This window comes from Peromyscus eremicus, chromosome 1 (assembly GCF_949786415.1).
Source record: "Peromyscus eremicus chromosome 1, PerEre_H2_v1, whole genome shotgun sequence".
In the NCBI taxonomy this organism is placed as follows: domain Eukaryota; kingdom Metazoa; phylum Chordata; class Mammalia; order Rodentia; family Cricetidae; genus Peromyscus; species Peromyscus eremicus.
The window spans coordinates 131,923,494-131,939,574 of record NC_081416.1 but is presented as its reverse complement, the minus strand read 5'-3'; the positions used below and the strand labels follow the sequence as shown (position 1 = coordinate 131,939,574).

Below are 16,081 nucleotides of genomic sequence, written 5' to 3'. Positions count from 1 at the left end.
ATCAGTTGGGCTAGATATCCTATGGTCACTTGTTCTCTGCGTTTTGATAGTTTTTTTGTTTTTGTTTTTGTTTTTGTTTTTGTTTTTTGTTTTTCCTGTAGTGGTCTCCATCTGCTGCAAAGAGAGGTTTCCTTGATGAGAAGTGAGGACTACGCTTATCTGTGGGTGTAAGGACGAATATTTAGAATGATGTTAGGGATTGTGCTGGTTTAGTTAAATGGTAGTTAATAGGTTTCTTCCAAGATCCATGACTTCACTAGCCTTAGGTACTTGGCTAGGTTTCTAGTACCAAGCATGGTTTCCCTCCTGTTGAGTGGGCCTGAAGTCCAATGAGAGAGCTGTTGGTCACCACCAAGGGCTGTGCACCATTATTGCACCTTAGGGCTGTTGAGACATGCTGTTCATTGTTTTAATTCGTAGGCTCTTAACTGGATATGACTATTGGTTTCTTCCCTCCCTTGGAAGCTTGCATGGTGCCTCATGGTGCCTTCTGGTTCCTCCAGGTCCAGGGTCCAAAGTATATGGTATCTTGAGCAAAATGGACTTAACTTCAACCTTTGGGAGGCAACCAAGGGCAATAGCTTGAAATGGGGGGTTCTTATGCAAGGTGTTGGGATTTTGTTACATAGTCTATGGCTCTTAGGGGGAGCATTGTCAGCCCAGATGGAAACATTTTATTTAAACTCTCTGTCCCCACCCCAGCCCCGTGTGCCTGTGTGTGCCTGTGTGTGTCTCTGTGTCTCTGTGTGTCTGTAGTGTGTGCGTACAGACTTACATGTATTACATACAATATATGTAAATTGAGGTAGACAGATAATGACTTCTTATGATCTTTTTAGACATCCTTACTGTTTTGCCCTCCTCCTTCCTTCTGTATCAGTGTCCCTTCCCATCAGTTTTCCCTGTTGCTCCCTTCAGATCATGTGGACCTGCCAGTCTCCTCACTGTTGCCTTACCCATTCTCACCCCATTCTGTGGTCCCTTTTTACTCTCTGGCTTTTGTAGCTACTGCAGGTTACATCCTCACATACGAAGATTTGGATCTAGAAGCAGCAAATGAGAGAGAACATGCAGTGTTTGCCTTTCTGGGTCTAGGTCGCCTCACTCAATATGACCTTTTCTAGTGCAAAGTTCATGTTTGCACTTTTCTTTACAGCTGAATTGTATTCCTTGTGTGTGTACATTTTGAAGGACATTTGTTTTTTTCCTCCACTTCCTAGCTATTGTGAATAGAGTGGCAGTGAAACATGGCTGAGTGAGTATCTGTGGAGTAAGATGTGAATCTTTTGGACACATGCCAAGCAGTGGTATAGTTAGTTGGGACATGTGGTAGATTTATTTTTAGATTTTTGAGCAGTGGTTCTCGGCCTTCCTAATGTTGTGACCCTGTAATACAGTTCCTTGTGTTATAGTGACCCCCCAACCGTAAAGTTATTTTTGTTGCTACTTCATAGCTCTAACTGTGCTGCTGTTAATGAATCATAATGTAAATATTTTTGAAGATAGAGCTTTTTCAAAGGGTTCTCAACCCATAGGTTGAGAGCCATTGTTGTTGAGGGTTCTCCAAACTCATTTCCAGAGTGGCTAAAGCAGTTTGCAGTCCCCCACAGCAAATGAGAATTCCCTTTGCCCACACCACCTCCACGTTTGTTGGTGGTTGTTTGTGACTGTAGCCATTATGGCTGGGGTAAGAGAAAATCTCAGAGTTGTTTGGATTTGGTTACTGTGTTTTGAAAGCCATTTTTATAGCTTCTCTGGGAATTTAACACCATGGATTGAAAGGGTTTTGTTTTTTTAAAGATTTCTTTTTAATCATGTGTATATATGTGTGTTTGTATGAGTGTTCATACAAGTGCAGGTACCTGGGTAGGCCAGTAGGAGGGCATTGGATCTTTTGAAGCTGGAGTTACAGGAGATTGTAAGCCATGTAGCATGGAGTAGATATTCTTAATTGCTCCTCTTGCTCACCAGACACCCACCCCTAGCCTTTCCTCATTCCCCTCTTTCTGCAAACCTTTTCTTTTGATCTTTTGTGAAAGCAAAGAACTTTTGGGGTGTAGAGATGATGTAGAGGTTAAGAACATGTCCTAGTTAGGGTTTCTATCACTGTGACAAAACATGATGGATGACCAGAGGCAACTTGGAGAAGAAAGGGTTTAGTTTAGCTTAGTTTGTAGTTCATAACCCAGCAGAGTCAATCAGGAACTCAGGGCAGGAACGAGGAGGAGGATGCAGAGGCCATGGAGGAGTGCTGCTTACTGGCTTGCTTCTCATTGCTTGCTCATTCTACTTTCATATATACCCCAGTATCACCTGACCATGGGCTGGTCAGTGGCATCACCAATGGGCTGGGCCCTCCAGCATCAATCACTAGTTTAAAAAATGCTTCACAGGCCTTGTCCACAGACCAATGTGGTGGGGTAGTTTATCAATTTAGGTTCCATCTTCTCAGATAACTCTAGCTTGTGTCAAGTTGGAAAAAATAATAATAATAAAATAAAATCCAGGACAGAACACTGAACTGCTTTTGCAGAAGACTCATGTTTACACACACATACATTCAGGCACACACAGCATAAAATATTTTTTCTTAAAAATGGAACTTCTGCTTTTGAATTGTAGTAAAGTAGGAATCACCCTTCCCTTTTAGACTAGTGCATTGGTAACGATAGGTAGAAACATTAATCTCCTGTGGGTCATGCTCAAGACTCATCTATCCAGAATTATAATTCACACTTATGCATGCACTGCACACATGTGCATGGGCATGTGTGAGCCTGTGCAGGGCAAAAACACTCATCAAATGATACGGATAGTTCTGATTTTAATGTGAAATTGTGAAGGGAGTTCTTGAGGCAAAAGCTGTGCTCAAGCAGCCCCTACAAGCTCTGGCCACCCATTCCAGTATGCTAGTTAAAGAGACAAGCAGAAGAGACTTACTCGGTGTGGCCATGCTGGTGAAAAGGAACAGATGAAGGAGTTCAGGATCCCCAAGTCCGTCTTTGAGACTGACATTTCTCTGGGTTTAAGTAGAGGAAGAAAGGATTGCTTGAGGGTGAAAGGTGATTGCTTCTGCTGCACGGTGTGCAGTCTGCCCTGTGGGTCTGTTGTTGCAGAAACCCAAGGCAGCTGGAGAGGAAAGGTTGAAGAGATGAGTGACAGACATAAGACAAGGCAGAGATGTCCCTACACACTTTCAGTTCCTCTGCTGGTGCCAAGTGGAGAGAATGCTTCAACACAGTTGGCTCCTGAGCGCTTGTTTCTAAACAAAGCGGGGTACATAGGCTCTAGTGTGTGCTGTGCTTCTAGAGTCCAGGCCTGGGAAGAGGGCTGGGGTGTGTCCTGTTCCACTTTGCTCTCACAACCCTAACTCAGTAAGTCTTAAGATGCCAGTGCTGTGTAGGATTGAGATATACTACTACTTGATAAAGTCTATAAACTAAAGTAGCACGAAGTATTTATGTAGAATGAGATTTTATAATAAGAATAATAAAAACAAAAATGCCGGTGAGAAATGACCTTGTAGGCCATAGTATTTGACATATAGGCTTTCTTTGTCTTTTTATCTTTTCCCTCCCTCCCTCCCTCCCCACTCTACTTCCTAATGTGATAGTTTTCCACAAAAGAACTAGAGTTCTGCCTTCCTTTATATTTGATTCTCCTGTCCATGTGTCTGCCCCTGCCCCCTGTGTCTCCTCACCTCTTTATCTCAGTATTTTGTTTTGTTTTGGCAACCCCTGGTGCTAGAACTTGAGTCATTTGACCATACAGAAGTGTTTGCTGTGTTGCTACAAGACCCATATTGACTAGAGTTATATATAACACAGTGCCTTGGGGAACTGTGAGGATTGGATCCTGGCACTGTGGTGAGTTCTGTTAAGGCCTGTCCTAGGTGCTCTTTTCAGCAAGCCAGGGCTTACCTTATCCCTTTGCTTTGCTGGGCCTTTTGGATTCTCCCTCTGCACAGTGCCATCCACAAGAGTACATACTCCTTGAACTTAACTGAATGAAAATTGGCAGCACCAACACAAAACCCATATGCCACATCTGATAGGACTTTTCATTAGAAGATAGTTCTGTATATAATTCATTCCACATAGCATGGCGTAATTGCTTCTTTAGTTAAAAATAATGATGGGGTAGGGGAGAAAAGGACAGATATACATTTTCTTTCACATGGAATCTGAATTAAAGAAAAAAAAAGTCCTGCATATGATGTGAAACCAGAAGGGGGGTAATATACTCTGGGGAAAGGAAGAGGGCCAGCAGGGCTGGAGGAGGACTGGAGAAGGATGCTGGAGGCCAGACATGAGCACAGTACAACAGTATACATGTGTGCAGACAGCAGCTGAACCCCATTGTCTACACTAGTCAAAGTAAAACTCATGGAAGAAGTGACCGTCAGGTTTGTAAGGAGTAGAGAAGGGGGCTCTGTGCAGCTTTCTGATTGGAGATAAGGGTTTTCCTAACCTTTTACTGTGGGATTTCCACTCACACAACCTCCAGTTTTGGTCCAGTGTTTGCGTGCTGTATCACACAGAGGACTTAAGTTCCACCAGCCGCGTTTGGTTAACTTTGCCAAGCTCAGTTCTCAGTGACTTTGAAATGGCCCAGGCTTTAATATTCAGACTTCAGAATTGGAATCTAACCAGTGATGTACTTCTCAATTTTTACCATTAACAGTCCAGTTTGACTCTCATGAAAACTTTAGTTTTATGAATGAAGTCTTTAAAATGCAGAGTACATACTCCTTGAACTTAATTGAACGAAAATTGGCAACACCAACACAAAACTAATTAGGGAGAACTAATAGGAATGTGTAGGCTAACCATATGTCCCGAGAGCCTGAAGCAGTTCCGTGTGTGCTGGTGGTCTGACCTAGTTATTAGCAGATGCCTACTTTCAAAAGTTCTGCTTTGGCACTCAGGAGAGTGGCCCCTGTACCTCGCTTGGGCAACACAGTAGAGCTGACCCTGATGATGTAGTAGGTGTGGGAGAGCCAACCCTGAGTGAGGGCATGAAAGCCTGAGAACTGGCTCCACCCCAAGGGGTGAATTAGCCAAGCAATGCAGGAGAGCTCACCCTGGTAGTGAGGATGGGGGAGAGCTGAAAGACTGACCAACCTTGCAACCACCCAGGCCCAGAACCAGGGTTATGAGTTGGCCCACCCCAACATCCACCCCATCCATGATCTGCGGGAGCACGTGAAAGGGCCATCCAGCAGACCCAAAGCTGCAGGATCTCCAGGACACAGTGTAGCAACAACAGGAGTCCCAATGAGGGTCCAGCATTGATAAGTGTAGCAGAAACTAGAGGCTTCGAACCAGACCAGTGACTCTTTGCAATGAACACCTGAAAATAAAAATACATGGACAAAAGGGGTTTCTGTAACTGTCTGTGGCACACTGCAGCTTCCATGACAAAATTTTTCCTTTTTTTTTTCTCTTTTTTCCTCTTAAATTTTATTTTATCTCAGGGGATGGGGGTTGCAGGGGCAGAGGATGGGATGATGTGAGAGACACAAAGAATAAATAAAATTTAAAAAGTTCTGCTTTGAAGTGTGAATTGGAATGCCTGTGGCTGTGTAAGAATATTAATTTAAATATTTAAGATATGGGTGTGGATATTTAAATTTTTTTAATTTTATGTATACATTTGTCTGTGTAAGGGTGTTGGATCCCCTAGAACTGGAGTTACAGACAGTTGTGAGCTGCCATGTGGGTGCTGAGACTTGAACCCGGGTACTCTAAAGAGCAGCTAGTGCTCTTAACTGCTGCACTATCTCTCCTGTTTAAATTATTTTATCAGGAGTTGTGATAGCTTAATTTTGTTTTAAAACCATTTTTTAAGAACAAAAGGATAAGAAGATTTGGGTAATAGAGCACTAATCCAGACACTAATCATCTGGAGCAGGGATAGCCTACTGATGTACTGTATTTAATGAGCACAGTAATGTAAACATTAACAGGAAGAACAAGGGCCTGGCCAGTATGTTGGCATTTCTGGCAGAGGACAGGTGATACTTGCTAATGAGAACTCTTGAAGGCATTTGTATGGAAGATTAGATGTGGGTAGATGATGGCTGTGCCCAGTTGTACTAGAAGTTCCTGGGAATAACATGACCTTGGAATTAGCTCCTCTTCGGTTTACAGCAGAGTAGCACAGAATCTTGAGGTATCTTAGAGCAGGGAGATGCCTCTGCTGGAGCCAGAATGGTAGAGGTGCTTTGTTGAAGAAGGAATAAGGGCTCTTTCAACACTGGAACTGGAACTATCAGTTTTAAATGCTGTATGCATTTAGAGCAGGTTCTGCAATTTTTTAATAACAGATTTTCTTTAAGCACCTTTTAACTTTGTGTTATAGTGTTCTCTTTTTTTTTTTTTTTTTTTTTTTTTTTTTGGTTTAGTTTTTTGAGACAAGGTTTCTGTATGTAGCCCTGGCTGTCCTGGAACTTGCTCTGTAGGCCAGGCTGGCCTTGAAGTCACAGAGATCCTCCTGCCTCTGCCTCCCAAGTATTGGGACTAAAGGTGTATGCCACCACCCCTGGCCTTATACTATTCCTCTTAACATTTCAAATTATAAATTTTTGAAGTACTATGAGATAATAAAATACTCTTAAACCCCATATTTGGTGTGTGTGTGAGTGTGTGCAATGGTACACATGTGAAGGTCCAAGGTAGACATAGGGTGTCTTTCTCAATCTCTCTCCATCTTCTGCCTTGAGGTAGGGTCTCACTGAACTTGGAGCTCACTCTTTGGGCTAGTCTTGCTAGCCAGCTTGCTCTGGGGATCCCTGGCTCTGCCTCCCGAATACTGACTACTGGTGCCACCACACCCACGAAGCTTTTCATGGGTTCTGGGGATCCACACTCCAGCCTTGTAGTTACGGAGTAAGTACCTTACTGCTGAGCCCTCTCCCTACTCCTTGTTCATTTTGAAGGTAACTTGTCTCTAAACAATTTTTTTCCTTGTAAATTTGAAAAACATGTGATATCCCCTCCTCATTCTCACCACTGAGAACTAGAAGAAATGTTTGCCTACCTCTCAACCAAAGCCATTGCTGATGAGGCTTTGCACAGGGTTGAGATGGGTGTTAGGTAGGCTGATTAACGGAATGTGCCAGCCACGCCCATCCAGACAGGTCTTGGTATAGCTGTTAGCATGATTATATGGAGGCACGCACCCTTACATGGCGCGTCTGCTCACCTCTTTATTTCATCCCCATCAGCTTCTTTCAGAAATCAAGGAACCTCCTTAAAGTTAAGCCTTTTCCTCAGATTATGGCAGGTATGTGTTTCATTCAGTCTATCAAGTGGATGGTGTCTTTGTGTAAAAGTTTTGTTTGGTTGCAGTAGCAGTCAATATACAGAATAAATCCTTTGCACAGCACAGGGGCCACCAGCCGGTCTGATTTTTGTTGTTGTTGCTGTTCACTTTCTCCTCAATCTCACTTATTTTTATTTTGTAATAAATTTATTTTTTTAAGATAAATATAACACAGTATCCCCTCCAGTCAAACTTGTGGAGTTTAATTAGAAGGTCCCTACAACAACTTTATTCAACTTAAAAATTCCCAATGTGGCTGGGCGGTGGTGGCGCACGCCTTTAATCCCAGCACTTGGGAGGCAGAGCCAGGTGGATCTCTGTGAGTTCGAGGCCAGCCTGGGCTACCAAGTGAGTTCCAGGAAAGGCGCAAAGCTACACAGAGAAACCCTGTCTCAGGGGAAAAAAAAAAAAAAAATCCCAATGTGTTTTAATGCTCCCATAGCCCGTTAGTGAATACTTTCCGTGTATTGATATCTTTAGTGTACTAGGTAAATCCTACCTAGACCCCAGTTACTGAGAAAGTAATGCCAAAAGGTAGCCTCTAAAACATTTTAGAACTGTATTTCTCAAAGCATCTGGGAATGTGTTATCCTTGCAAGCCTGTAAGAAGTGATCATCATACAGAGAAAACCAGACACTCGTGGGGTACATTGCAAAGAGGGTGCCTTTGGGCACCCACCTTCCACATGTGGGATGTTATCCAGAAAGAACAAAATAAAGTCATATTAAGATTCTAAGTACTAAAATCAAGACAGTCTGGAAGGATGCTAATAATCTTAGATTTGAAAACATGTGGTTAGAGGAGTCGGTCCAGTATGTATCATTTACCATATTTAATGTATCTCAGTAGCCTTCATAGCAATTCAACATTGAAGTCATTCGACAGCTTCTCAATATCTTGCTGTGCTTAAAGGCTAACACTTCATCACTGGTCTGTCAGATGTAATTAAGCGGTTTATAATGTGTCAGGGCCTAGGTTGGCCCCTGGAGATAAGGCAATAAGCATCAGAGCTTTAGAGTACTCAACACTTCCTTGCATAATCATGCTGGATTGTACCCTTTGTTTCTTGGATCAAATGCTACTGTCTTCTGTCACGTTAGAAGAGAGGTATATCCTGCAAAATCTTCCAGGAAAAGGATGCAAGATAATATGAGCCCCCATATCTGAAGATTTTTCCATTCTCCTTTCTTGGTGGATAGTTTAGCTGGGTAGGTAAATGTACATTGAGGATGATTTTCACTCTCCCTGCTTTTGAAGACATTGTTCTAGTAGTACTATCCACATGCAGTATCATTGCAGTTTCTGATCTCTGATTATTTGAACATGACTTCCACTTTGGATTAAAGAAAAAAAAGTCATAAACTGTGTGTGTGAGTGTGTGTGAGTGTGTGTGTGTGTGTGTGTGTGTGTGTGTGTGTGTGTGTGTGAATGGTGGGCCAGTATGCTGCAATATTCCTGTGGAAGTCAGAATGTTGTGGGATTGGTTCTCTCCTTTCCTACCTCTACATGGGATCCGAGGTCAACTCAGGTCATCAGGCTTACCTGGCAAATGCTTTATCCACTGACTACCTCACCAGATCCCACTGTAGATGTTTATAAGTGTTTTGTCCTTGGCATTCTGGACTTCTATTCTTTATGCCAAGTACTTGGGGCTTGACCAGACATAAAGGTCCTGGAATTCTGAATTCTGGATCCATTTTCTATGTTGTTATCTTTTAGAATGATTATTGCCTTATTCTCCAGGTTCCTTGAGAGATTCTTCATTCTCTTGAGCACTGTCCCCCTTTTTTCTACTTTGTTTAATTTCAAGGCCTTTTCTCTGCTTCGGTTGTTGCGGTGGGCCCTCCAATTGCTTCGTTGTTTGTTTGCATCTGTGCCAGGGCAGTCCTTTTCTAACTGCTGGTCCTCGGCTGGTGGGGCTCATGCGTCTCTGTTAGGAATGAGTCACGAGCTTCCCGCTGTTGTGATCCAGTGTTAACACTTTGATCGGAGGCCTCTGGGTCTCTTTGAGGGATGAGGAATGGAGTTTGTGCTAGATGGCAGGGACAGTTGAGGATTGGGGTCCTGTTGCAGCCCAGAGGCTTGTCATACTCCATTGTCAGCCTTATACCTTACTCCTCCTTTCTTAGGATTTTGGTTGTGAACTTAACCTTTAATGGTTGAGCCTGAAGTCTCCAGTCCTCGCTTAATTTTTAGGGAAAGTGAACTGGAGTTGCATGATTTGGAATCTAGAAGTGACTCCAGAGGAGAGGAAAAATGGCCTGTAGATAATTATCTTCAGAACTAACTATTGCAAGTGATGATGATCATCCATCATTGGTGTTGAAACTCTACTTTCTGCTCCCTGCCAATCCTAATTAAAGTTACAACTCTTGGTAGACAATCCTTGGTGCATTTTAACAAAAGTGCACCTGCTACCACCAAACAACCCCACTTCTCCCACCACCACCACCACCACCACCACCACCACCCCCCAGGCACTGGAATGTGTCTGAAGATTCTGGTATCTCCATCTTCCCTTTCACTTCTTACCTCTGTGGTAGTTGGGGGTCTCACTGGTCTAGCTCCTCCGTTCTCCCCATGTCCAGCAGTAGCTTTGCCATGTTCTCACGGCCGTGTCATTATGGGCTCTGGCTTGGGGAACTGGCTTGCTCTTCAAAGTGGGTTATTGGCTTCCATATTCCTTCGCTTGGTCTCTTATTTCCTCAGGATGTAGGGACATCTCTCACAAGTGCAGGGTCTTCTCTGGGCCCATTCTCTTCATGTTAGGGGTTTATTACTTTTATGCCCCTTTGTTTCCTCTCATAGAGATATTTGAGCAGAAGGGAGGGGAAAACCACATGAGTTCTGCCATGCTTCTTTCAGCCATGAGTCCTCACTTACATTCTCAGAATGCCCTTTGGCTGCTGTGTTGGGCGGTTACCACTCAGCCTGGCAATTGAAGTCAGAGGAAGAGAGCTGAGAGCCCCCGGCAGGTGATTGGCAACATGAATTGCCTGCTGGGCAGGGAGAGGAACTGCGCATGCCTCTGAGCAGCCTCACCTAATTTTGGCCAAATCAATGGTTTAGATGTTTGTATTCTTGGGAACAGGACCATCTTCCAAAATTGTTGGTATTTCTTCAATTTGTCGTCCAAGTTCAGAGGTGATAAGCAGATGAAATGGCATAACCTATGTATTTAAGCAAGTGCACATATGGTCTCCAGCTTTCTACCCATGGCATGCAGTGAATCCCCTGTTCTGGAACTTTGCGACTGATGTTTACCATGGTAGAATTCCTCCACAGGTGGAGTCCCCAGGTAGAGTCAGCATGTTGTCCAGTAGCTCCCGTGAGGTGGAGCCATGGCTTCTTAGAGTTGGGAGCAAGTTTAGAGGCTGTTACTTTGGGGGCTTACAGGGTTATGGAACATGTTTAAAGAGTTCTAGCACCTGAAAGCAAGCTTCTGAATCATGGAGTCTGGCCATGGTGCTGCCCTGCAGTTGGAAAGTGGGTGGTGAAGGAGCTGCTCCAAGCTCGGGAGGTCACCTCATCACTGCAGCAGGACAGTTACTCCTCTGGTCCAGCCATGGGTCGGGAGGAGTTCAGTCCGGCACCGTGTCTGATGTCTCTGACTTTCTCTCAGCGAGCCTGAAGTCTTCAGAGCAGACCCTTGCTATCATTTATAGTAGAGAGCCCAAGAGATGTGCAGAATCCCCTCAGGAGGTGCCCACTGTGTGCTGTGATCCAGGTTTGCTGGGCAGCAGTGAGCCAAAGCCCATCACATTCAGTGGCCCCATGGTGTGCACTGGCTCCCCTGAGCATCCATGACAGTCACAGTTGGTTTTGTCCTCTTAAATTTAGATGGACTCTAAAATGCTTTCTTATTTTTAACTTTTGGGTTTTTTTTTTGTTTGTTTGTTTTTTTTTTAGGCAGAGTCTGTATTACATTCCTGATTGTCCTAGAACTCACTATGTAGACCAGGCTGGCCTTGAACTCAGAAGAGAGCCATCTGCCCCTGCTTCCTAAGTGCTGGGATCAAAGGCTTGTGCCACCACTGCCCAGCCATCCCTTTCTTTTGAAAAAAAGGTTTTGGTAGTGTTGTTCAAAACAAAAACAAAACACCCCATCTGCAGAGGTCTGCTCTGCAGGTCCATAGCTGCACCCTCAATTTGGGCCAGGGTCCTTAGCCCTTGGGGCCACTCACTGCCCAGCATCTCATTAAAATGTTTCTTTAAGCTATTCATATCTATTAACTTCTCATCTCATGAGGTTGCTCTAGGGCCTTCTGTGTGCTGTGGCCTACCCAGAAAATGGTCTCACTTTTGGATTTTGTCCTTAGAGTTAGCAGTTATTTGAGGAGATGTAAGGATGGAATGACACTGACTTATGCTAAAACAGGAGTCTTGTCTTTTCTTAACAGATGCAGCAGCTTTTTTACGAGAATTATGAACAGAACAAGAAAGGGTACATCAGAGACCTCCATAGCAGTAAAATCCACCGAGCGATCACCTTACACCCCAACAAAAACCCACCCTACCAGTACAGGCTGCACAGTTACATGCTCAGCCGCAAGATTGCGGAGCTGCGCCACCGCACCATCCAGCTTCACCGGGAGATTGTCCTGATGAGCAAGTACAGTGGCACAGAGATCCAGAAGGAAGACCTCCAGCTGGGCATCCCACCCTCCTTTATGCGCTTTCAAGCCCACCAGCGAGAGGAGATCCTGGAATGGGAGTTTCTGACTGGGAAATACTTATATTCAGCCACTGATGGCCAGCCTCCCAGGAGAGGGATGGACTCGGCCCAGAGGGAGGCCTTGGATGACATTGTCATGCAGGTGATGGAGATGATCAATGCCAATGCCAAGACCCGAGGGCGCATCATTGACTTCAAGGAGATCCAGTATGGCTACCGTCGTGTGAACCCCTTGTATGGGGCAGAGTACATCCTGGACCTGCTGCTCCTGTATAAGAAGCACAAAGGGAAGAAGATGACAGTCCCTGTGAGGAGGCATGCGTACCTGCAGCAGACCTTCAGCAGGATCCAGTTTGTGGAGCATGAGGAGCTGGATGCGCAGGAGCTGGCTGACAGAATCAACCAGGACTCTGGTTCCCTGTCATTCCTATCCAATTCCCTGAAGAAGCTCGTTCCCTTCCAGCTTCCTGGGTCCAAGATTGAGCACAAAGAGCCCAAAGAAAAGAAGATAAACATTCTGATCCCTTTGTCTGGACGCTTTGACATGTTTGTAAGGTTCATGGGAAACTTTGAGAAGACGTGTCTCATTCCAAATCAGAACGTCAGGCTGGTAGTTCTGCTCTTCAATTCTGACTCCAACCCAGACAAGGCCAAACAGGTTGAACTGATGAGAGATTACCGAGTCAAGTACCCTAAAGCTGACATGCAGGTTTTGCCTGTGTCTGGAGGGTTTTCAAGAGCGCTGGCCCTAGAAGTAGGCTCTTCCCAGTTTAACAATGAGTCTCTGCTCTTCTTCTGTGATGTCGACCTGGTATTTACTGTGGAATTCCTACAACGATGTCGAGCCAACACAGTGCTGGGTCAGCAGATCTATTTCCCAATCATCTTTAGCCAGTACGATCCAAAGATTGTTTATAGTGGGAAGGTTCCCAGTGACAACCATTTTGCCTTTACTCAGAAAACCGGCTTCTGGAGAAACTATGGGTTTGGCATTACTTGTATTTATAAGGGAGATCTTGTCAGAGTGGGCGGCTTTGATATCTCCATCCAAGGCTGGGGGCTAGAGGATGTGGACCTCTTTAACAAGGTTGTCCAGGCAGGATTGAAGACATTCAGGAGCCAGGAGGTTGGAGTCGTCCACATCCACCACCCTGTCTTCTGTGACCCCAATCTGGATCCCAAACAGTATAAAATGTGCTTGGGGTCGAAAGCATCGACGTACGGGTCCACACAGCAGTTGGCCGAAATGTGGCTAGAAAAAAATGACCCCAGTTACAGTAAAGGCGGCGGCAGTAACGGCTCTGCCGGGACAGCCTGATTCCAGCCGCACTGGAAAGACGTTTTTAATTGCCTAATTTATTTTTCAAAAACTTTTTTGTATGATCAGTTTTTTGAAGTCCATATAAGGATATATTTTCCAAGTGGTTTTCTTACACAGGACTCCTTTAAGATTGAGCTTTTTGAACAAAAATGTGATCAATGTTTGCCTTTGAACACATCTTGCTGAACATTATGTAGCACCTGCTTAATCCTGACTTGAAACATACCTGATGAACAAAACTTTTATAATAATTTTTTGGTTTTTGTTTTTTTACATTTCTTTTCCAACAACCCCCACCCCTTCTCTATAGTCCTATGGCAAAAAACGTGAACATTCCTAAGAAGTATTATTGTGACAGAGACACTGTAACTGGTAAATGTTCTGTTGTGACTGTTACCTTTGCACAAATTCTACCTTTTTACCTTTTTTTTTAACAAGTTTTTTTTTAAGCTGTCTTTAGTTCCAGTCACAAAGTAAGGAGACATGATAATAGCTGTATTGTCATTTTCTCCAGGACAGCTTTCCACATTGATTATTTCCCCCAATTGTGCTCCACCCACCGTGGCCACGTGGGCTTTTACAAGTAGGGGACTGAGGGAAGCGCACTGTGGCGACCCCACCGTAATTCCTTGGCTCAGCAGACCTGGCACTGAAGTCCAAGAAGGACTTGGCATTTTCTCTGTTCCTGCCCCTTCTCCTTAGAGGACACAGTATTATTTAGGGTGACAAAGAATGGCTGTTAGTCGTGTAACGGATACAAGCTAAACAGACCCCTAATGAAAGTGAGGGGAAGTCGGGGCTCTGTTCTCTTCATCCTGGGTTGTGGGTGGAAGATGGTCACTTCATTTTTTAATTACTGTTTTGTTCTATCTTGTTTATCTGAAATACCTTTAATTTATTTAATACCCATTGTTTAGATCTCTTCCATTTGAGTACTTGTCAGTTACTAGTATTTATGTGTACCATGAGTGTGGTTAGAATGTTTTATTTGTGGTAAACCGATCTCCAAAGATTTCTTTTTGAAAACACTTTTTCCTCATCTTTAATTTTTACATTCCCATCTTACTAAATATTAAGTGTTCTTTGATAATTTTGGTGCTCATGTGTTTTGGGAAAAAAAATGAAATGAATCTGTTATTACACCAGAATGTTTGTTTCCAACTCACAGATCAAATGTGCCTTAATAATTTGTTTTCATTTAGATTTCAAACAGTTGATAGATTTGTCATTTTTAATAGACATCGTTGGAGATCTGCTTATTTGTAAATAGCCTATTGCACATTTGAACAAATAAACCAGTGGACAGTATTTTTCTATTGTACTTTGCAGACCCATTTTGTCTCATTATTTTTGTGTTAGTTGAAGAATTACATTTGGAAAGTAAAACACTGAAACACAGACTCAGCCTTTGCACTTATTTCAGCCAGCACTTCTGGACTGCAGGTGGGGAGTCCATAGAACCGACTCATTTAGGGGAAACTCATCTTTTTCCCCCATCAGCTTGCTGACTCAACGTGAAAAACAGCGCTTCAGACTAGGCCCAGGCCCTTGTCTGGCTCCTGGCTACAAATAGACCCTCATCAGCACTAATTTCTCGGGGTTTAGGTTCAATCTAGCTAGAGAAAAAAATTGCACACAGTTGCTATAGAATCCAGAGATCAAAAGTGGCTTCTGGGGTTATTAGTAAGGTTCTGGGGATGGGAATTATCCCTGGGAGAGGCATCTGCAGTGTGATGACATTGTGCTCACAGAGTTGATGTGATCTGCCTAGTTGCCACTCAGTCTGTACAAGTTGTTAGGCCTTCCTCCCCACCCCTTATGGAGAAAATCAGAGCAGTCTTATTTCCCAGTGAGGAAGAGCATCATCCCAAGCCTGATGACATGCCTGGTCTGTGGACTTGTGCTCTGACACAAGCTGTAGGGATTTGGGGCAGGAACATACAGAGCTGAATGCTCGTAAGCAGTGACACATGGTTAAACTTGCTCCTTACTGTTTTGTCCCCACTCCACCGTCCTCCACACTTCTTGGTGACAGTGGTCTCCAGGAATGCTGTCGGCCCCTTTCCCAGTTCACTGCCCTTGTTAATACCTGTGATGTCTGCTGCCCCCCAAGCTCAACTCTCATCCCGTCACTCCCTGTGACTCCAGTGTCCTCCTTCCAGAGGTATTCTTAATAGTCTCACTTGTCCCAGGCCCTCGGCCTGGACACTGCCTGGTGACCATTATCAGGACACCGCCTATAGCCACACCAGCTCTGGCCCAGCATTGTGGGCTGGTAGGCTCTGACACTTCTGTATTTTTGTTCTGCAGCTGAAACACCCCATTGTTTACACTGATGCCACCTTAGACGACCCCCCACCCCACCCCCCACCCTGTATGGATGTGATTAGTCGGACTTAATCCTTCCCTCATGTGGTCATTAGACCTCATGGAAGCTGCACCTGGGCCTCTTGATCCCAGTGGCTCCCTGGTGTCTTGGGAACAGTGGCTCCTACTCTTTGAAATGGAATTCCCACTGAGTGAGTCCTATGGTCATTAGATGGGCTGAGACTTGCCACCCTCACCCTGGGCCCAGAAATACTGCCCTCAGCCTCAGGGAAGCTTTCAGTTTATGCCTCCTTGTCTCACTTGCCAGTACTTTGTTCTTCATGGATTACTTTATTCTGAGACAGGGTCTCACTTTATGACTGGCTATATGAAACTCACTCTGTAGACCAGGCTGGCCTCAACTCAGAAATCCACCTCCCTCTGCCTCCAG

The 16,081-nt window shown here is 44.3% G+C and overlaps 1 protein-coding gene across 1 annotated transcript in view; it reads left to right on the top strand.

Annotated features, from left to right (window-relative positions):
• The window catches only part of Chsy1 (chondroitin sulfate synthase 1), a 74,592-nt gene extending 59,948 nt beyond the window's left edge, over positions 1–14,644 (top strand). The window contains exon 3 of the mRNA XM_059273236.1: positions 11,728–14,644. Coding sequence (XP_059129219.1) covers positions 11,728–13,320 — 1,593 coding nt within the window. The 3' untranslated portion in view covers positions 13,321–14,644. The remainder of the gene's footprint in view (positions 1–11,727) is intronic.
• Positions 14,645–16,081: the final 1,437 nt, after the last annotated feature.